The sequence below is a fragment of the Ctenopharyngodon idella genome, chromosome 14 (assembly GCF_019924925.1).
Source record: "Ctenopharyngodon idella isolate HZGC_01 chromosome 14, HZGC01, whole genome shotgun sequence".
Lineage (NCBI taxonomy): Eukaryota > Metazoa > Chordata > Actinopteri > Cypriniformes > Xenocyprididae > Ctenopharyngodon > Ctenopharyngodon idella.
In genome coordinates, this window is record NC_067233.1 from 2,775,535 (window position 1) to 2,798,431 (window position 22,897).

Here is a 22,897-nt window from a genome sequence, read left to right on the forward strand (position 1 = left end):
AAAAGTTGAACTTCCTTTAACTTGGATGCCGTGTCATGCGCAAGACGCAGCAAAAGACATGAGACGCGAGCGCTATTAAAGGTGCACAAATGGATTTTCTGAGAATCATTGTTGAACACTGTTGATATTTGAAATCAACCTAAACAAACACACCCCTCCCTTCATTGCTCCGCCCCCACAATGCACAAATACGCAATGCAAGAATGGATGTCTCTTTATCATAGCTGAAGCGAAGCAAATAAACCTTCGCGAAAAATAAAGCGAAGATGACGAACGAATGACAATAAAGAAAAAAATATAAACATAAATACGCCCCCTGCTGCTGATTGGCTGACTCCCTCTCCTCCCTCATCATAAGTGGATACGCCCCTCTCCTGCTGATTGGCTCACTCTCTCTCCTCCCCATCATAAGTGGGCATGCCCCTGCTGCTGATTGGCTCACTTCTCCTCCCTCATCATAAGTGTATACGCCCCCTACTGCTGATTGGCTCAGTCTCTCTCCTCCCCCATCATGAGTGTATACACCCCCTACTGCTAATTGGCTCACTCTCTCTCCTCCCCCATAATGAGTGGACACGCCCCCTGCTGCTGGTTGGCTCACTCTCTCTCCTCCCTCATCATGAGTTTATACGCCCCCTACTGCTGATTGGCTCACTCTCTCTCCTCCCCCACCATGAGTGGACACGCCCACTACCGCTGATTGGCTAACTCTCTCCTCCCCCATCATGAGTGGACACACCCCCTACTGCTGATTTGCTACAAGTTTGTTGTAGTGCTCGGTCCGATCCACTTTCAACAGCGTTTTTCACAAATTGCTTACAGCACCTTTAAATACACCCAGCTAGCATGTTTACATTGAAAAACAATGGAAAAGCTGTGCAGTGAAATGGAAAAACACTTTCTGTTTGAACAGCCCCTTAAATCTTCAGTAGCCACAGCTACATTTCATGTCATGTTTTTGATCGTCTGTCATGTCATTGAGACATTTGACATAAAGTTAAAAAAACTAAATGCATCAATGAAATGTTTTTCAATTTTAATGGAAAAATTAAATGACTAGCAGTTTATGCAACTGAGCCCAGGACAATTTGAGAGTCTCACCTGTTAGTAGTACTGTTGTCAATCTCAAACACTGACAGAAAACTGTTCTCTTGCTTCTTTGACGACTGCTCTGTTTGTGTCTCCAGAGGTTCGATCAGAAGAGAGGAGGATACTGGAGTGGGCCGGCTGTGTTCAGAGCCTGACGGTGGGCGTGGCTCCTGTCGTGGTGGTAATAGCCAGCGTGTGCACGTTCACTCTTCACATGTCTCTGGGTTATGATCTCACGGCAGCACAGGTTAAGCCATATTTCTGCTTTTCGCTTTCTAGCCGAGGCTCGTAAACAACAGCGAACTTGAACTCACAGAGACCTGTTTTCATTTCTGTCACAATGCGCAGGCCTTCACAGTTGTTGCTGTTTTCAACTCCATGACCTTTGCTCTAAAGGTCACGCCCTTGGCAGTGCGTGCTTTATCCGAGGGCTCCGTGGCCGTGAAACGATTTCAGGTCAAAAGCACATACACATCCACATACACAAAAGAACCAGAAACAGCTGATCTGCCGTTATTTTCTCACCCTCATGTTTTTCCAAACATGAATTGCTTTCAGTGGAACAATATCTAAATTTAACAACTACCTTACAAGCTATTAAGCAGCAGAGTTTATTGAGGCAAAAGTCGTAGTTAATAGTGAGAATTGGACCCTAAACTAAAGTGTGAACCAGAATTTTTATTATAAGAGAACTATTCTTTCAAAGTGTTGTTTACCAAACAGTTTTGGTGTTCCCGGTGTTAATGCCTCCACTTATACCCACAGAAGCTCTTCATGATGGAGGATAGGCAGCAGATCTCGGTCAAAACAGAAGATCCTTGTAATGCAGTGGAGTTTAAAGATGCTACGCTGGTCTGGGAGAAGAAGAAAAAAAAGAGCCAAGTTCAGCAGAAAAGAGGAGGCATGAGGAGAGTTTTGAGGAGGGAGAAACTGAGATTGTACATCGTCACAGAGGAGAGTAAAGGAAAGAGCGAGGAACCCAACGCAGAGCACCTTCTCACACACATGGAGCAGGAGAGCCCGCAGAGCACCATCTCCTCAACCCAGAGCATCCGACCGCCGCTGCACAAAACCCTACACCGCATGGACCTGAGCATCCGGAAGGTACTGTCAGCATAATTTTACCATTCCATGTGAGGTTTCACGTTCATTACATAGCTCAGTGTCAAAGGTCAGATGTGTTTGTCAACATTTCTCATTATATTCAGATAAAAACAATGTTTTAATGGGTGACTCAACCCTTGCCTGCAGGAAAACAGTTCATGACGAGAGGGCCCATGTAGTTTTTTCATAACAAGAAACTCACTCTATTTTAATAAAATATCTGTGATGTATTTTGACGGCCTGCTTTCTGCGCTGTGCATCCAGGGCTCACTGGTGGGGGTTTGTGGTGGAGTCGGCAGTGGAAAGAGCTCGCTGTTATCTGCTCTCCTGGGACAGGTGAGACATTACATGCACTACCTTTCAAAAGTTTGGGGTCAGATTTTTTTTTTTTAAGAAATTGATACTTTTCAGCAAGGAGGAATTAAAATGATCAAAATTGTCAGTAATGACATTTAGGATGTTACAAGGTTCAAATAAATGCTGTGTACTTTTGAACTTTGTTCATCATAGAGAGACCTGAAAAAATGTAACATGGTTTCCACAAAAATATTAAGCAGCACAATGTTTTCAGCATTGATAATAAGAAATTGGCATATTAGAATGATTTCTGAAGGATCATGTGACACTAAAGACTGGAGTAATGATGCTGAAAATTCAGCTTTGATCACAGAAATAAATTATAAATTTTAAAATAAATTAGATTGAAAAGTTTGTAGACAAACTTTGATGTTTGCTTGACAAAGCTGTATGAATGTTTGAAAGTTTTATAAGATTTAGTTAAGTGGAAAGAAAGAAAGAAAGAAAGAAAGACAGACAAACAGACATAGCTAGCATGAATTAACATGTTTTAGCACATTGCTAGCATGAATTAACATGTTTTAGCATGTTGCTAACACAAATTAGCACATTGTTAGAATGTTTTAGCACATTGCTAGCATGAATTAGCATATTGTTAGCATGTTTTAACATGTTGCTAACATTAATTATCATGTTGTTAGCATGTTTTCACACATTGCTAGCATGTCTTAGCATGAATTAACATGCTGCTAGCATGTTTTAGCATGTTGATAGCATGAATTAATATGTTGTTAGCATGTTTAACATGTTGCTAGCATTTTTAGGATGTTGCTAGCATGTTTTAGCATTCTGATAGCATGAATTAACATGTTGCTAGCATTTTTTAACATGTTGATAGCATGAATTAGCATGTTGCTAGCATAAATTAACATGTGGCTAGTATTTTGAGGATGTTGCTAGCATGTTTATCATTTTGCTAGTGTGAATTAACATGTTGCTGGCATTTTTTAACATGTTGATAGCATGAATTAGCATGTTGCTAACATGATCTAACATGTTGTTATCATTTTTATAATGTTGCTATCATGTTTTAGCAATGCTGAAAACGTGAATTAACATGTTGTTAGCATGTTTTAGCATATTGATAGCATGAATTAGCATGTTGCCAGCATGTTTTTAACATGTTGATAGCATGAATTAGCATGTTTCTAGCATGTTTTAGCATGTTGTTCTAGGATAGTCATTAAGCTTTGTTAGTGATAACTTAAATACTCTATAAATCTTATTGTACAAATGTTTTGACCCCCTCAATGAAAGTCTGTGGGACTTTTTGTAGTTTTGATCATCCATTTAATGAAAATTGTAAGTCAGATCAGTTTGAATAGATATCACACTGAGTCAGACAGTCTGACGGTCTGAGCCGAGTTTAGTGGTTGTAGTGGTTTAGTTGTTGTGGTTTGTGTTTATTATGTTCATAGTCATGTCAAGTTCAAGTCATCGTTTTATTCTGTTTACTTTGTCACCATGGTTAAACTGCACTTGGGTTCAGATGACTCGCCTTCAGTGGACTTTAGTTACAAATAATAACTTTGTGTCAGTCATTATTCACTGATAATTTTTCCCTCTACTGCAGCTCGAATCTCATTTACATTCATCTCATTCGAACCTGGTGCTACACGTCTGAAGCTGAATGAGATTTAGGGAAGGTTATCAGTGAATAACAACTTAAAATTTCAGTCTGTTTCTCACACAAAGTTATCATAGCACACAAATCGTATGGTACATTTTTATAGTATAACTTTGGAGTTCATGACAGCTGTTGTTTTACAGAAAAGATGAGCATTCCTCTGAGAAAATAACAACATATGGGTTTGGCCAAATTAGAGTAAATAATGAAAAGCATTTATTTTTTATAACCGCCCCTTTAACCATCATAAACCAGCCTGGACATAAACCAGCTGGTCTTCTCAGCAGGGTGAAAGCAGATGTATAGGTTTGATTCTTTGCCTTCTGTCTAGATGACCCTTCTCGACGGCTCAGTAGCTGTAAACGGAGGATTCGCATATGTTGCTCAACAGGCTTGGATCCTCAACGACTCCCTCAGGGAGAACATCCTGTTTGGAAAACAGTACATTGAGGAAAAGTAAGGAGTTGTATCCATGCATATAAAAATAACTTGGGCCTTTCTTCTAAAATTAAGCAAGCATCTCTCACCAGGTACAATGCTGTTCTGGAGGCATGCTGTTTATTCCCTGATATTATTGAGCTACCATATGGCGACATGACTGAGGTATCTACATTATAATGCTCCTAATATAATCTCTGACCTCGACAAACACAATCAAGGTCGTACAAATCTCACTTGTATGATATCCATATTACTTTTTCAATTGTAAATGTGGTAATCATTACTGTGGCTGGAACTGAATTATCTGCTGCAGATAGGAGAGAGAGGGGCCAACCTGAGCGGTGGCCAGCGGCAGAGAGTGAGTCTGGCACGTGCGCTGTACAGCGAGAGACCCATCCTTCTGCTCGATGACCCCCTCAGCGCCGTCGACGCTCGTGTGGGCTCTCACCTATTCCACAGCGCCATCCGCCCCGCTGCCAAGGGCAGGACTGTCATCTTTGTCACGCACCAACTGCAGGCAAGAGGCTTATGAATGCACGTGATGTACAGCAACATATCACATACTGGGACAGGTGACATCGTACTCGTCCACCAAGTTCCACTGAGAATATATGAATATGTTTCATGTGAGAGGCAGTGCTGTATTATGAAGGCAATCCTTTCAGCCATTTCTATACTTGGGTCAATGACGTGACGGATCATTTTTTTGTCCAAAGGCCTTAATAATAATAAAAAACAAAGATATGACATCCAAAGTATGTAAGGTAGTACAACTAGATCTCTTTTATTGAATCCAAAAGGTTTTAATTATATAAAGGTATTTTAAAGATTTTGAAGTGTCAAAAGGTCATTTGGTTTAACCGTCCAAAGGCCAATACAGCCATTTCATTTGTGATTAAAATATCTTAAAATGTAATAAATGTATATATTTTTTATTCTGGCATTATTTTATAACATCATATATCACCATAGTGCAAAATGGTATTAAAATTATGTGTAGAAGTCGTTGCTTTGTTATGAGAAAAAATGTCCGGAAAAATGAATTTCATTTATGTCATTTGGAGTAACCAATATAAAGAAACCATGAAGTCATGCGGTCAATATCATGTGACAGGATGTGACATCATTCAGACACCTGCAAAGGACCACATGGTCATGAAGCAAAGTAACTAACTCTCTCTTAACTAAAAATTCATGTTTTCACTTGCTCATACGCATGTCCCGAAACATCAGGTCATTCGGTACGACCGCTATAAACATGGAAAATGTTGTAATATTTTAAAAACTTGTACTAAATATAAAATGTTTGATTGTCCTTTTGCTAACTAGCAAGATATCAGCCTGTTAGCACTGTTTGAAAATATCGTCATTGGGTATAACCGAAAGTGTCATTTGGTAAAACCGAAATTTTAGTTAAACAGAATGACTTTATTTGGTGACAAATTTTGTCCATCTTGTAAAAAATGACAAAAGCAGTGTTAATTGATTATAAAAACCACATAATCTCATTGTTAACACTTAATAAAACTTCAGAATTAATTATACACTATCTCCATTATGTTTTTTTACACTATTAAAAACCTTATTCGTTAATGACCCATTTATAATACAGCATGGCTTTAAATCCTTTTTGCTCTTATAAAATATTTATTTAGTTATTTATTATATATTATTTAGGCCAATACCAATAAGCCTGTTTATTTCATATAATAACTGTTATTTTAGTATTATTTATATATGATTAAAGTATTTATTCATATTTTGAATTAGCTTTTATTTTCAGTTTTCATTTTCATTTTAGTTTAACAAAATGTTAGTTTTAGTAAATTTACTTTGTTTTTTAAATCATATTTAGATTTATTTTTATTTTTATTTTAGTTTTAATCATTTTAGTACTTAAACTTATTTTATTTCAGTTAGTTGCCACAGCAACATTTCTATTTTTTTTAGTTTTTTTTTTTAATTAAGTTTAAGTTTTCAATCTAATATTAATATTTTATTTTATTTCAGCTTTATTTCAATTAACAAAAATGATTTTTTATTATTTTAGTTAACACTGCTGATAACTGATAAATGACAGATATTTAAATGTATTCTGATTTGTCTATAAAATTTAAAAAATTAAACCCTAAAAACTAAACTGAAACATTTTAAATGCTATAACATTATAAAAAAATGGATATTTATTTTGAGATTTGCTAAAGATTACACAAAACAATGTAATTAAATTATTAAATTAATAAAGATTCGTTTGAAGTGAGCATTAGATGGCGGAAAAGTAAAAATAGAGGAAATGAGCTGCACAATTTAAAATTCAACATGCAACGATATATATCCAACACTGACTGTTACTTATTCATAAAAAATGTAAATATTATGTAAATATTAGCTGAGAACTGATGTTATCGATATGTAATCTCTATTAAAATCTTAAAGACATAAAAATGTCTCTCAAAACATTATTTTATCAACAAATGACTTCTTCTCTATGATATTATTATGCTTAGGGTTAGGTTAATGTAACATAAGGTCTCCTAACTCTGTTTTGTTTCACTCTATATGTCCTTTCCCCTGGGTGTGTTTATTCTACAGTACTTGCCAGAGTGTGATGAGGTGGTGTTAATGAAGGACGGCCAGATAGCTGAGCACGGCACACACGTCCAACTGATGGAGAAAGGCCGAAACTACGCTGCCCTTTTCAACAGCGTGCAGCAAGAGGTGCGATATGCCGCCCACAGCAGCTGTGCCCTATGGGAAAACACCAGGGTCACACGCTCACAAAACATCCTACATCACCCACTGCAAAATTCATGAACCATGGGCTGCAGAGCCACTGGGTTTGAAATGTTAATTCACGCCGTGCTTTTGTAATTTAGAAGTGAATTGATCTGTGGGAGTAACAGCCGAGGGACATTGTCACTGATCTCTGTATTAATGACCCAACAGCCGTTGTTCTGGCTCATGCGTCCCAGTAATCAGTTGTGGGTTGCTCTTTACCAGGTCTTGCTCTTTCTCTTTTTTCTGTTCATCCTTCATCCAGAACCTGGTGAGGAATAACCTGAAAAACAAGCAGAGGGCAGAGGAGGAGAGCAGCCCGCGGCCCATTCATGTCAATGATGGACCCAAGCCGCATACTGAGAGCAATAAAGGAGGTGAGGGTTGTTTAATCCAGCTGGTTTTGCATTGCATCTTCATTGCATTTTAAGAGGTGACTCCATTAACCCATTACCAAAAAGTAACAAGAAATGTAACTTTTGCATCTTCATTGTATTTCAAGTGGCGATTCTATTAACCCATTACTGAAAAAGTGTTCAGAAATGTAACTTTTGCATCTTCATTGTATTTCAAGTGGCGATTCCATTAACCAATTACCAAAAAGTGACAGAAAACGTAACATTTGCATCTTCATTGCATTTCAAGTGGCGATTCCATTAACCCATTACCAAAAAGTAACAAGAAATGCAACTTTTGCATCTTTATTGTATTTCAAGTGGCGACTCCATTAACCCATTACCAAAAAATAACAAGAAATGTAACTTTTGCATCTTCATTGCATTTCAAGTGGCGATTCCATTAACCCATTACCAAAAAGTAACAAGAAATGCAACTTTCGCATCTTTATTGTATTTCAAGTGGCGATTCCATTAACCCATTACCAAAAAATAACAAGAAATGTAACTTTTGCATCTTCATTGCATTTCAAGTGGCGACTCCATTAACCCATTACCAAAAAATAACAAGAAATGTAACTTTTGCATCTTCATTGCATTTCAAGTGGCGATTCCATTAACCCATTACCAAAAAGTAACAAGAAATGCAACTTTTGCATCTTTATTGTATTTCAAGTGGCGACTCCATTAACCCATTACCAAAAAATAACAAGAAATGTAACTTTTGCATCTTCTTTGCATTTCAAGTGGTGATTCCATTAACCCATTACCAAAAAAGTGGCAACTCCATTAACCCATTACCAAAAAGTAACAAGAAATGTAACTTTTGCATCTTCTTTGCATTTCCAGTGGCGATTCCATTAACCCTTTAGCAAAAAGTAACAAGAAATTTAACTTTTGCATCTTCTTTGCATTTCCAGTGGCGATTCCATTAACCCTTTACCAAAAAGTAACAAGAAATTTAACTTTTGCATCTTCTTTGCATTTCAAGTGGCGATTCCATTAACCCTTTACCAAAAAGTAACAAGAAATGTAACTTTTGCATCTTCTTTGCATTTCAAGTGGCGATTCCATTAACCCATTACCAAAAAGTAACAAGAAATGCAACTTTTGCATCTTTATTGTATTTCAAGTGGCGATTCCATTAACCCATTACCAAAAAGTAACAAGAAATGTAACTTTTGCATCTTCTTTGCATTTCAAGTGGTGATTCCATTAACCCTTTAGCAAAAAGTAACAAGAAATGTAACTTTTGCATCTTCTTTGCATTTCAAGAGGCGATTCCATTAACCCTTTACCAAAAAGTAACAAGAAATGTAACTTTTGCATCTTCTTTGCATTTCAAGTGGCGATTCCATTAACCCTTTACCAAAAAGTAACAAGAAATGTAACTTTTGCATCTTCTTTGCATTTCAAGTGGCGATTCCATTAACCCATTACCAAAAAGTAACAAGAAATGCAACTTTTGCATCTTCATTGTATTTCAAGTGGCGATTCCATTAACCCATTACCAAAAAGTAACAAGAAATGTAACTTTTGCATCTTCTTTGCATTTCCAGTGGCGATTCCATTAACCCTTTAGCAAAAAGTAACAAGAAATGTAACTTTTGCATCTTCTTTGCATTTCAAGTGGTGATTCCATTAACCCTTTACCAAAAAGTAACAAGAAATTTAACTTTTGCATCTTCTTTGCATTTCCAGTGGCGATTCCATTAACCCTTTAGCAAAAAGTAACAAGAAATGTAACTTTTGCATCTTCTTTGCATTTCAAGTGGCGATTCCATTAACCCTTTAGCAAAAAGTAACAAGAAATGTAACTTTTGCATCTTCTTTGCATTTCAAGTGGCGATTCCATTAACCCATTACCAAAAAGTAACAAGAAATGTAACTTTTGCATCTTTATTGCATTTCAAGTGGCGATTCCATTAACCCTTTACCAAAAAGTAACAAGAAATGTAACTTTTGCATCTTTATTGCATTTCAAGTGGTGATTCCATTAACCCTTTAGCAAAATGTATCAAGAAATGCAACTTTTGCATCTTCATTGCATTTCAAGTGGCGACTCCATTAACCCATTACCAAAAAGTAACAAGAAATGCAACTTTTGCATCTTCTTTGCATTTCAAGTGGCGATTCCATTAACCCTTTACCAAAAAGTAACAAGAAATGTAACTTTTGCATCTTTATTGCATTTCAAGTGGCGACTCCATTAACCCATTACCAAAAAAAGCGAACAGCTCGCTCACATACACTGATCTGAAATGATGCAAACACAAGCTTAGTGATACAAACATCCCTTGACTGTTATACTAAATATAAACCACCCAGCAAATAAATTGATCTTTTGTAGTTTGTTCAGATGTTTGGCTAGCCAACATGTGACCTATCTTGGGATCACGGCCTGTCAGTTGAGAAGCACTGTTTAATCTGAGAATAACAGTCTGTGCTTAGTTGAGCTAACATCGGTGGGTGAGTCACACTTCTTTGTTGTTCTTCTCTCTCTTTCTGTTGTTTGATGTGCACCTCATAGAACAGCTCATGCAGGCGGAGGAAAAGGGGACCGGGGCCGTGGCCTGGCCCGTGTATGCTGCTTACATCAAGGCTGCCGGAGGGCCTCTGGCCTTCATTGTAAACATCCTCCTCTTCCTCTTCACCACAGGCAGTATTGCCTTCAGCAACTGGTGGCTGAGTCACTGGATCAGGCAGGGCAGCGGGGTAAACCAATATCACTGCTTTGATTTTCTGCCATTTAAAAAGGGATAGTTCAGCCAACAATAACAATCTGTCGTCATTTACTCACTCGTATAGAGGGCTGGATTTATGCATAGGCATTCTAGGCACGTGCCTATGCTCCCATGTCCGGCATTTTACGCTGGACTGCTTCACAAACGAGGGTCAATTCAACGCTGGATTTGCACAAAAGATTAACATGACGGCACATGCTAGTCGATGAGTTGAATCAACTCCACAGCAACTACATAAATTTATCCACTAACCATTCAGAAACGTCTAAAAGTTGTAACTTCTTCCTGAGTCTCTCCATCAGTGTCGACTCCGGTTTGAACAATGTAAGGCTGAACACTTTCATAATTTTGGCTGCTTGAGATTCTCCAGCTTTGTTGTTGTTGCAACCGAAGCGCGTGCGTGTTTTTGCTCACACCCAAATAGGGGCAAATTTGACAAGCTATAATAAATGATCTGTGGGGTATTTTGAACTGAAACTTCACAGACACATTCTGGAGACACCAGAGACTTATATTACATCTTGTAAAAGGGGCAATATAGATGCCCTTATAATAATAATTAGTTTTTTCGTACTTGCTCACATTCTTCAGAATTTCTCATTTTGAGTTTCATGGAAGAACACAAGTCTTAACAGGTTTGAAAACGACATGATGGCGAAACAATGATGACAATTTTCATTTTTGGGTGAATTATTCCTTTAAGGCAAGGCAACAAACAGCCAGCTTGAATCGACGACTTTTGATGCTTAGCTGAAATGAACATCAATCCCGAAACTAATTAGAAGTGCCAGACTCCACACGATTTACTCAGAGGGACAATCACGGCAACAGATGTTGCAGTTAACTCGCATTCTGTAAAATAATTGAGACTGGGACTCGTGCACGCAGTTCAGCTGGTATGTTGGGAATCTCTAGGGAAGGATCATGTTTCCAAGGTGATGTTCCTTTGTCCCTGCAGAATTCCTCGCTGCTGCAGGGGAACGAGACCGCCGAGAGCGATAGCATGCGACTGAATCCGCACGTACAGTACTACTCCAGGGTGTACGTCTTATCCATGGGGGCGGCACTCTTCCTGAAGACCGTGCGAGGGCTGGTGTTCGTCAAGGTAATCTGGAGTTTATTGTCAGAGAGATTCCTCTGTTCAGGCTTCCTGCTGAATTTTTCATCAAACACTTGGGTCATTAGGCAGATGCATTTCCTCTTTGCTCATGTACTATTCATCACTGCCTGAATCTACCTGAGAGTACCAGGTTAATCTGTCAAGGGGGCATCGCAATTAATGCCTTTTTCCCACTATGTTATTGACAGGACATGTGCTTTCCATAGTTTCAGTTTCATTTCCACACTAAATCCTTGCTCTGCAATCCATGACATTGCCAAGTGTCCTCTTTTTTTCTCATCCTTTCTGTCTCTACATTTTTTTCTGCTCTTTAATTGAAATTGCCTGCAGGCTAAATCCATTTATCTGTCCCATGTCTTGACTTTGAGCTGGAGGGGGTTGTGTATGCGTGTCCCCTCAGGACCCTGTGCCCTCTTCTCCATTAAGCAGACCCGACAGCACATTAGAGAGGTTATGTGTCTGTGTAATTGTGTGCCACTTGTATTCACTAATTCCTCGATGATGGCTAATCTCTTTTTTACCCAAAGGTAAGATAGCAAATTTGGGAACTTTACATATTCTATTAATGGAATGAATTTGCCCCCTTGTGCCAGAAACCATCAAATCCAAATGTTCTCCCATAAGCATAGCATGAGGAATTTTGTTATGAAGGCATGTCTGGCACATTCTCAATATTCTCCTGACATGTATGTGAGAATATCTGTCCTTATGCAAGCATCTGTTTATTTGTGCTGCAGTTGTACTTCTGTGCAGTGACGACGTTCATGCATTTACTACGCCTCATGTGAGCGTTAGATCGTGTAAAGTGCTGGGGGTAACATCATGTGCATTGTGCCAAAATTAGATCGCTTTCATTATAATTAACGAAGCTGTCTTCATGAGAAAGTGCCCTTTGTGGCACGGTGTGCCTTCAGCTGATGCCTGCTTTCTATTTCTGATGCTCTGCACAGCGATCCCAACCTCTTTATTTCCCCGTGTGACTTAAAATGACAATTATTTATAGATTACGTTTATTTGTTATAAATATATGTAATACATTAAATATACACTATTATTATATTTTAAATGACTTTGAAAGTCTTTTATGCTCCATTTATTTGATCAAAAATACAGTAAAAAGCAGTAATATTGTGAAATATTACAATTTGAAATAACTACTTTCTATTTAAATATGTTTTTTAAATATAATAATATTTTTTTATACAATAATAATGTATTCCTGTGAAGGCAAAGCTGAATTTTCAGCTGTCATTACTCCAGTCTTCAGTGTCACATGATCCTTTTCAAATAAAACAGCATTTATTTGAAAAAGAAAGAAAAATACTGACCACAAACTTTTGAATGTTAGTCTATATTAAATATATTTTGTTATATATTTAGGTAAGATTAATTTATTGCATCAAAACAAAAACTGGTGAAGTGGTCTCTAGTCTTTTCTCCTCAAAACTGCAGCGAAACAAAGTCTCAAAAACGAGGTTTGAAATCGCTGGTGTTTCTTACATCACAAACTACCTTGTAACCAATCACGTCAAAGTGGGGGCGGGCTTTAGCATATCATTAACTATAATCATTCTGAAGTAGGAGAGTCTCAAGAGAAGCCGGGTTATCCCGGTATATTTTTCTGTTGATATGAAATATCGTGTACATTTAGCAATATAGCGGTGAATTATGTATATGATGTATATCACAATGTTATAGTGAACTTTCTCCACTGATGTTCTGAGTTGTTCAAAGCGTTTCTAAGGATGCTGACAGCTGTCTGACATTAGCAACACATTATTAGCTGTTTGATAACATAGTCAAGCAAAAGGCTAATCATATTAATTACCTTTTTGCGTCCGATGTTGTCGAGAGTTAACCGCATTACCATTCTAATACATCGACTTTGTAGACGAGCCTGTATAATTCACTCTTCCTCTTCTTCTGAATCAGTTTCTTGCTGAATTAAACCAGTATTTCCGCTTGCCATCGTGCAGTGTTTACTACAGTAAAGTTGACCAAGTGGATCTCTGAGCTTGTGTGAGTGAGTGGAGGCGGGGCTAATTAGCATATTCATAGATCCATGTATACTAAATGAACCAAGGGTATCGAGTTACATTCAATCTATTTTAAGGCATGAAGAATTTTTTTCCACAGGAAAAAGAACGTTTAAATATGTCATTTTAATGATCAAAGGTGAGTTTTAAAGTCCCCCTGTAGTCAATAATTTTATCCCTTAAAACTCATCTTTGATTTCCTTTTTTCATGCCTTAAAATAGCTTGAATGTAACTCCACACCCTTGCCTCATTTAGTATACGTGGATCTGTGAATATGCAAATTAGCCCCACCTCCACTCGCTCACACTAGATCCACTCGGTCAACTTACTGAGGTAAACGCTGCACAATGGTGTCGCTCTTTACAACATTGGACACATAACTGTAATGAATATGATTACCCTTTGCTTGACTACATTATCAAACAGCTAATAATGTGTTGCTAATGCTACACAAACCATGTTCCCGTTCGCCATGTCAAAGTCAAACAGCTGCCTTCTTACAACCAGTACCCTTAGAAACGCTTTGAACAACTCAGAACGTCAGTGGAGAAAGGCATATAGTTCATCATAACATCGTAATATATATCATACACCCGCCATATTGCTAATTCTACATGATTTTTCATATCAACAGAAAAATATACACAGGATAACCTGGCTTCTTTAGAGACTCCCCTGCTAGTTCACTGTAAATGATATGCTAAAACATGACGTGATTGGTTACAAGGTATCAGCGATTTCAAACCGCAGGTCTTTTTTCACTGCAGTTTTAAGGAGAAAATACTCTTAAAGCTTATTAAAAACACCACATAGACATATAAACAACATTAAAAACTTGATTTTCACCACTGGGGGTCTTTAAGGGATAAAATTATTGACTACAGGGGGACTTTAAATCATCTATTGTTTCTAACCAGATGTATCAGGTGTCAAGGAAACAACTTTGAACGTTGTCCTTGGCCTTGTGATGGTGGAGACCCTCGGGATTGGGGGTCCTGGGCCCTGTGAATTTTAGCCATGATCCTAATACGCAGTTGTTTAAGCTGTTTTGTCATTTTTTATACTGTATATCTGTTAACAAAGTGAGAAATTCACCTATTTTACTGTGGCTGAAGTTGAGCCAAGCTGATTGATCTGCGTTTCATGATGTCAGACTCGAGCAGCATTGGTCACTTCCAGTGTGACGTCTCGTCTGGACCTCACAGAGCTCAGACAGAAACATTCCTGTATACTTGCCAAGTTTTCCCCTTTAAATATTCTAGCTATTATGGCTGTTTAAATGTTTGCTTACATCCCTGACCTGTTAATTTCAATGTGAACCCTAACTAAAGCATTTTATAGGTTTTTAAATCACCGGCCCATTTATTTGCATTTCTCGTTGTGTCTGGGGGCATGCATTATTAACACTGTTGTGTGTGTTGTTGTTGTTGCAGTGCACTGTGCGGGCAGCCTCGGTTCTGCATGATAAACTATTTAAGACTCTACTTCTGAGCCCCATGCGCTTTTTCGACACAACACCCCTGGGACGCATTCTCAACCGATTCTCCAGGGACATGGATGAGGGTGAGGAACCTCTCTCTTTCTCAGCTCACAAATCCTTTCAAATGCGGGATGACGGGGGGCGTCTCAAAGCGTTTTGATGTCTCGCTCTCTCACACATTGGCTCTCTATTCTTCTCTTTGCATAGTTGACGTGCGTCTGTCTATGCAAGCCGAAATGCTGCTCCAGAATGTGACACTGGTGCTGTTCTGTCTGGGAGTGGTCGGCGCAGTGTTTCCGTGGTTCCTGTTCTCCATCATTCCTTTAGGGGCGTTCCTCTTCATTGTCAACCGAATCTCCAGGTTTGGTCTATCAGGTTTTTATTGAAAGAAACAGATAGTTGAGTTGGGTCAATGTAGAACATAGAACCAGTATATATATACAGTACTGTGCAAAAGTCTTTGTTGTTTTAGCAATGTTTTAATGACCATTCATATTTATTTTTTGCTTTTTATTACGATACAAATAGAAAATGCAGGAAATATGTACACAAAATGTAAAAAAAAAAAAAAAAAAAAAAGTTAAGCAAAAATCAGTATTTAGCGTGACCTCCTGGACTTCTTTCATTTTCTCAAAGAAGAAAATCTGAGAAACTTCTTATCATATTTTGAAAGTTTTCTTGGCCATTCAGTCTTTTTCCATTCCATTTAGGTTTAAGAGAGCCGGTTCCTGTTTTTGCTCAAGTGTAAGGGGAGGTCACTAAATACTTTAGACCTTTTTTAATACTACATACACATTTCCTGTACTTTTTGGTTATATTCTAATAAAGAGACTGAGAAATAATTATATATGATCATTATACCATTGCTAAAACGGCATCTAATGGTGGCCTAAGACTTTTGCACAGTACTTTATGTCAGGATGATTAATTGATGAAAATGTGTTGTAGATAATAAGATACTAAAGAAAATAAACATTTTATATATATTAATTTTATTATTTCTATTATAATTATTTAATTAAAAAACATAAATGTATACATATGAATACATTTATGTTTTTTAATTAAATAATTATTTTTCTTTATATAAAAATTATTAAATTTTTTTTAATACATTTATGTTTTTTAATTAAATAATTATTTTTCTTTATATAAAAATAATTAAATTTTTTATTTTTAATTATTTTTATATAAAGAAATATAATTATTTTTATATATAAAGATTTTTTAAGAGGTACATAAAATAGCAGGCATACACTACCGGTTAAAAGTTTTTGAACAGTAAGATTGTTTTTAAAAGAAGTCTCTTCTGCTCACCAAAATACAGCAAAAACAGTGAAATATTTTTACAATTTAAAATATCTGTTTTCTATTTGAATATGTCTTAAAATGTAATTTATTTCTGTGATCAAAGCTGAATTTTCAGCATCATTACTCCAGTCTTCAGTGTCACATGATCCTTCAGAAATCATCTAATATGATGATTTGATCAAGAAACATAAACCACGTTTACATGTACACTTTTTTGTCATTCCGATTAAAATCATTCCGATTGAAAGATTTGGTGGACTGTTTACATGAGATGTTATCTAATCCGATATGGTGTTTATATGTGCCGGTGTTGTGCTGAATTTCGCCCCCCCCTGCCAGATTATTACCCCCCTAGTATTGGTAGGTTTAGGAGTAGGTGTGGGGGTGGGGTTAGGATTAGGCAATTAGGTAGCAACTTCAAAAAGGGGGTAATAATTTGGCAGGGGGTCGAAATTTGGCACAACACCGGCGCTTTCAATCGGAATGACTTTGTGACATGCACACATTAGCTTATGTCCTGTTTGCCGCCTCCTGTCAGCATGGAGTCCCATTATTTCTTATGCGTGCTATTTTTATGTAAAGTGTTGCTCTTCATCAAGCAAAAGCGTGAATTTGTAGCACATTACTGCTTGAAGGTATGAGGAAAAGACGGACACAGGAAGCTGACCGAAAAGCAGAAGCATGTGGATGAAGGTCCGTAGTAATGATACACTGAGTTCCTTCAGTGTATTTAATAAATGTGTTGTTACTCCGTTTTAATTTTGCCGCCACCATTTTGCATTCTGACGACCCCTGACCTCTTGACGTAGACGCAAAGTAATCGGTTTAACGCGTTTACATGGCAGAATTTTTATTTTGTTCGGTTTATAGAAAGGTTTATCCCACCCCTCTCAAACCGATTACAATTTCATTCGGTTTGGGCATTTTTATTCCGATTGAGGTGTTTAAATGGAGCATTTTGATTCGGATTGGGCTTTTAAACCGATTACAATGCTCCATGTAAACGCACCTATTTATTATTATTATCAATGTTGAAAACAGTTGTGTACATTTTTTTTAAAGGATTTTTTTAAGGAAAGAACAACATTTATCTGAAATAGAAAGCTTTTGCAACATTATAAACGTCTTTACTGTCACTTTTACTTGTCAATTTAATGCATCTTTGCTGAATAAAAGTATTAATTTCTTTAATTTCTTTCCAAAAAAAAAAAAACTCTTACTGACCCCAAACTTTTGAACGGTAGTGATAATGTTATAAAAGCTTTCTATTTCAGATAAATGCTGTTCTTTTAAACTTTCTATTCATCAAATAATTCTGAAAAGGAAATTTTAAACAACTGTTTTCAACATTGATAATAATAATAAAGTTTATAGCATATTTGAGCTATTTGAGTTGGAGCATATTAGATGATTTCTGAAGGATCATGTGACACTGAAGACTGGAGTAATGATGCTGAAAATTCAGCTTTGCATCACAGGAATAAGTTGCATTTTAAAATACATTCAAATAGAAAACAGATATTTTAAATTGTAAAAATATTTCACAATATTACTGTTTTTGCTGTATTTTGCTATATAAATAAAGCCTTGGTGAGCAGAAGAGACTTCTTTTAAAAACTTTTAAAAATCATACCGTTCACAAACTTTTGACCGGTAGTGTATTTAAACATATTTTACATAACTTTCTACCATTTTTTATGTTGTTTTAATATGTCAGCAATTTTATGTACCTCTAATTTGCCAGTGTACATTTTGTGATACAAAATGTGTTTCTCTCTTTGAAGTGAAATGTGTTCAAACAGTCATATTGGCAGCTTTTTCTCTAAAAAGACAACAGAACCAAAGAATCTGTCTCACAGAGAAGCATATCAAGGGCAGGTTTGTCCTCCTTCGCTTGGCCTCTTTTTAAGAAAAGTATGATTCATTACTAACATTATTCACAAGCTATGCCTTTTTATATATGCACTTACAAGCTGGCTTTTCATCAGTAATGGCCTCACACTGCAGATAGACTCTGCTGTCCTGCCTGCGTTAGCGCTGACGTGTGACAGGCCTCATAAAGCCCCGTATAAATCAGTTCAGAAGCCAGAAATGACTGCAGCTCAGCCAGGAAGATCCCCTCAGTCTCACCGTTATTGTCCCCTGTGGGCCTCCATCTCATAAGCCACTAACCTGTCACATCACAGGCAGCTCTGTGAGCCACACAGATAAGCAGATGAGATGAGCCAGAGCTTTGATCAAAACTCAGCCGTATATCGCTGCTCATATTCTGGGTGACTTTTTGTCAGGGACTGAAAAAAAAAAAAATATATATATATAAATGTACTTTTCCGATTGTCCTTTCTACCCAAAGGGTTCTCATTCGTGAGCTGAAGCGCCTGGAAAATATCAGCCAATCCCCTTTCACCTCTCATATCACCAGCAGTCTACAAGGACTGTCCACTATCTATGCTTACGGCAGGGGTGCTGACTTCATACACAGGTAATATTCAGACAACAAAATGCCCTCCATGACTTTGCAGAACTTTTCACTGAAGCGCTGAAGTTATGCTGGGGAAACTTTATTTGAGGTCTGCATGTACCGTGAACCCAGAAAATATTCTCAAAGTTCAAAAAGTAGATATAATACTGAAGCCGCGCTCTCAAATGTCATTGCATTAGATAATAATGAAAAAAACCAAACCTAGTGCCATTTATTTTAAAGAAAGATGACGCATGCACACTTTTCAAGAAAAATATTTCACAAAAAAGAAGTTTGTTAAGCTTTATCAAATAAAATATAATTAATCAAGAATTACTTTCATAATGCATTATATGCTTGCATTTATTATGCTATATAATGCATTATTAAAGTAATCTTGCTTAATCAATATGTTTTCAGTACAGATAGTTGTAACCACAATTATTATGCTTGCTCGACCAAGACCAATCAAATTTGAGGAATGTAACGAACCATTTTGTATTGTAACTAAGGTTAAAATTATGAAAGAATGTATTTAATGAATGAATCTTTCAAATGTTTGGTGTCAGTAAGATTTTTTTATTATTATTTAAGAAATTAATACTTTTCAGCAAGGATGCATTAAATCGATCAAAAGTGACAGTAAAAATATTTATAATGTTACAAAACATTTCTATTTCAAATAAATGCTGTTCTTTTGAACTTTCTATTCATTAACTTCTTCCACTTTGGGGGATATTTTGGATTTCCGCCTGAATTTGACATACCCAGTTTTAAAGCAGTGGTTGATTATGATTTCACTTTTTTTTACTTTAGTTAGTGTGTAATGTTGCTGTTTGAGCATAAACAACATCTTCAATGCAAAGTTCAATGCAAAGGGAGATATTTTCTGTTTAAGGACTACAACAAATGGCTGGTAGGGACTACAGCAAGCTTCTTCCTGGGTTGGTGACATCACTAACCCTAAAATTTACATAAACCCCGCCCCGAGAACATGCAACAAAGGGGGTGAGGCCATGTTGGGCTGCTTTAGAGAAGAGGAAGAGTTGTTGTAGTAGAGTGTTGTTGACATGCCGTCATTTTACGCCGGACTGCTTCACAAACGAGGGTCAATTCAACACAAAACATTAACATGATGGCACATGCTAGTGGATGAGTTGAATCAACTCCACAGCAACTACATAAATTTATCCACTAACCATTCAGAAACGTCTAAAAGTTGTAACTTCTTCCTGAGTCTCTCCATCAGTGTCGACTCCGGTTTGAACAATGTAAGGCTGAACACCGTTACTGACAATCCTCATTTTGTCTGCGTGAGATTCTCCAGCTTTGTTGTTGTTGAGCAACCGAAGCGCGAGCTGTTCCTCTTCTGGAAAGGGGGCCGGGAGCAGCAGCTCTTTTGCATTTAAAGGGACACACACAAAAACACCCAAATAGGGGCAAATTTGACAAGCTATAATAAATGATCTGTGGGGTATTTTGAGCTGAAACTTCACAGACACATTCTGGAGACACCAGAGACTTATATTACATCTTGTGAAAAGGGGCAACTTCTTTCAAAAACATTAAAATCTGACCACAGACTTTGTATGTGTGTATATAAGATTCAAAGTATGTTATGAATAAAATTACAAAATGAGGATTTTGGCTGAATATCTGTTCTGTTCCACCAGGAATCAAGCCCTGCTTGACACAAACCAAGCGTGTCACTATCTGTTCAGCTGTGCTATGCGTTGGCTGGCCGTGCGTCTGGATCTTATCAGTATTTCTCTCATCACCACTATAGCCCTCCTCATCGTCTTCATGCACGGCCACATTCCCCCAGCCTACGCGGGCCTGGCCATCTCCTATGCCGTACAGGTGCGCTGCTCTCACATCTGAGTGGGGGATGAGTTGCATGGGAAGCTTGTACCGTTACTTAACATTGCTTGCTATTGCTCCTAATTGTTATTCATTGTCCATTTTCTTTCCCTTCTTCCCATATCCAGCTGACTGGCCTGTTTCAGTTCACCGTGAGGCTCCTTTCTGAAACCGAAGCCCGATTTACATCAGTGGAGCGGATCAATCATTACATAAAGGTAGAAGCATCTGTGACACATGCGTGCTGGTTGTGTCAATGTCAGATAGAAAGGGACAGACCGTTTGTTATTCAATTGACAGCGCACCCAAGACAACAGCTCTCAGCGGTCAGTGCGCTGCATTGTAAGCCTGCTATATCCCGCTCAGCGGGCTTCATGGGATGCGTTAATTGCCAGTCAGAACATCATAGCATATGACACAGCTTGTTTCAGGAGGCTCTTATCAAAGCAGAACAGTACAGCTGTCTTAGCTGCCGCCCAAGTGGCGGAGAGCATTTTACTGTGATTAATGAAGCCAATAACTCAGTCTCGCTGAGTTCTGAAGCACAAAGTATGATCATTATGTCATTTATTTACTCAGAACCTGGAAAGCGAAGGTCCTCGACAGATCACCGGATCCTCCGCTTCCGCTTCCAGCTGGCCGGCGAACGGACGAATCACCTTCCAGAATGTAGAAATGCGATATCGGGATGGTCTTCCTCTGGTTCTGAAGAATATCTCCTTTAGCGTTCTTCCAGAGGAGACCGTTGGGATAGTTGGCAGAACGGGCTCAGGTACACTTGTCTACTTGACTTTTTTTATCCTATCAGATGTTACTTGTGTTCATCTGTACTGCGGGTCATATTAATGGTGGAGGAAATAGATTGTGACACAGGTTGGTTGTTTCTTCAGGGAAATCTTCACTGGGCGTCGCACTCTTCAGACTAGCAGAGCTCAGCTGTGGATCAATCACCATTGATGATGTCAACATCGCTCACATTGGTCTGGAGGACTTGAGGAGCAAGCTGTCAGTCATCCCCCAAGAGCCAGTTCTTTTCATTGGTACTGTCAGGTATGGTCCACGTCACTTTACCAAGACTATCCATGTGCTATCAGCTCCTGAAGTCAAAATGATACAGTTCACTTCTGTAATGTGATGTATAGTACTTCAATGTGAAAGTTTATCCATCTGGAATTGATCAGATTGTGAAAAAGTGGGCGTTGCATAGCAGAATGGAGGGCCAAAACAAAGTGACCCGTGCTGAAAAAATTAGTTGGAATGCGCATGGGTTAATTTCGAGCTACAGGCAAAACAAGTGAAAAATCATGTCAATTTTGGTCGAAATTGAGATTTTCACAAAAATGAGTTCATTAAGCCCTCGTCTAGCGATCCCAATGCTCCAAATAGCAATTAAACATCTAAAAGTATCTTTATTTGTACGTTTTCTGAGAGGAGTACCTTTCCTTTGACCATGAAAAATGCTGTTTTTCTCTGATCGCTTCTGGACGACTGGCGCTTCCCTCAGCACAAGTTCGGTATCGTTTTAAAGCGCAGCATTACAACGTTGAGAATATTCATAGCGAATTCTCGAGTCTGAACCAATGAAATGTGATTTTCAAACTCATGCTGATGTAAACAAAGCGATCTTACTCACGCTGACTGACAGATCCGAAGCGTACGCACAAAGACGCCTCAGACAGCGCACGATCCTGATATACACATATACACAGAATGACAGTATTTCAAAAAATCTGTCTTGGCGAGTATTCACACAAACATTATCTGTTATGTACTAAATGACCATTTGGTTAACTGTTGGGGAAAAACATCTGATGTGTAACATTATATTAGAACCGTTTGGTACAGTAGGGCTCAATATATAGGCTGTCTGTTTCATTAATGTTAATCAAACAATTGTGGAATCATGGAAAAAAGTTGAATATATATATATATATATATTTCCTATAGATATTGGGTTTGACTTGGTTTGTTTCAAATTTGGTGGTATTGCAGGGATTTTAAGATATGGTGATTTTGTTTTGGATCCTTCAAAAAACTTTAACTTGATTTTTCTCAAAATTGACTTTTCTGACTCTATCGACTTCAAACAGGTGTAG

The 22,897-nt window shown here is 37.7% G+C and overlaps 1 protein-coding gene across 3 annotated transcripts in view; it reads left to right on the top strand.

The window, feature by feature from the left end:
• Nucleotides 1-22,897, top strand: part of wu:fb13g09 (ATP-binding cassette sub-family C member 5) — a 49,447-nt gene that overhangs the window by 18,691 nt on the left and 7,859 nt on the right. The window contains exons 8-25 of one of the 3 annotated variants that reach the window (XM_051859847.1): nt 1,188-1,336; nt 1,438-1,545; nt 1,855-2,193; nt 2,458-2,529; nt 4,509-4,633; nt 4,708-4,780; nt 4,932-5,135; nt 7,211-7,336; nt 7,659-7,770; nt 10,319-10,503; nt 11,491-11,637; nt 15,123-15,252; nt 15,377-15,530; nt 18,834-18,962; nt 20,615-20,801; nt 20,930-21,019; nt 21,381-21,573; nt 21,692-21,851. In XM_051859847.1, the coding sequence (XP_051715807.1) occupies nt 1,188-1,336; nt 1,438-1,545; nt 1,855-2,193; nt 2,458-2,529; nt 4,509-4,633; nt 4,708-4,780; nt 4,932-5,135; nt 7,211-7,336; nt 7,659-7,770; nt 10,319-10,503; nt 11,491-11,637; nt 15,123-15,252; nt 15,377-15,530; nt 18,834-18,962; nt 20,615-20,801; nt 20,930-21,019; nt 21,381-21,573; nt 21,692-21,851 (2,683 nt within the window). Of the gene's footprint in view, nt 1-1,187; nt 1,337-1,437; nt 1,546-1,854; nt 2,194-2,457; nt 2,530-4,508; nt 4,634-4,707; nt 4,781-4,931; nt 5,136-7,210; nt 7,337-7,658; nt 7,771-10,318; nt 10,504-11,490; nt 11,638-15,122; nt 15,253-15,376; nt 15,531-18,180; nt 18,359-18,833; nt 18,963-20,614; nt 20,802-20,929; nt 21,020-21,380; nt 21,574-21,691; nt 21,852-22,897 lie in introns of those variants that run through there. The other 2 variants (XM_051859848.1, XM_051859849.1) reach the window with 2 other exon arrangements.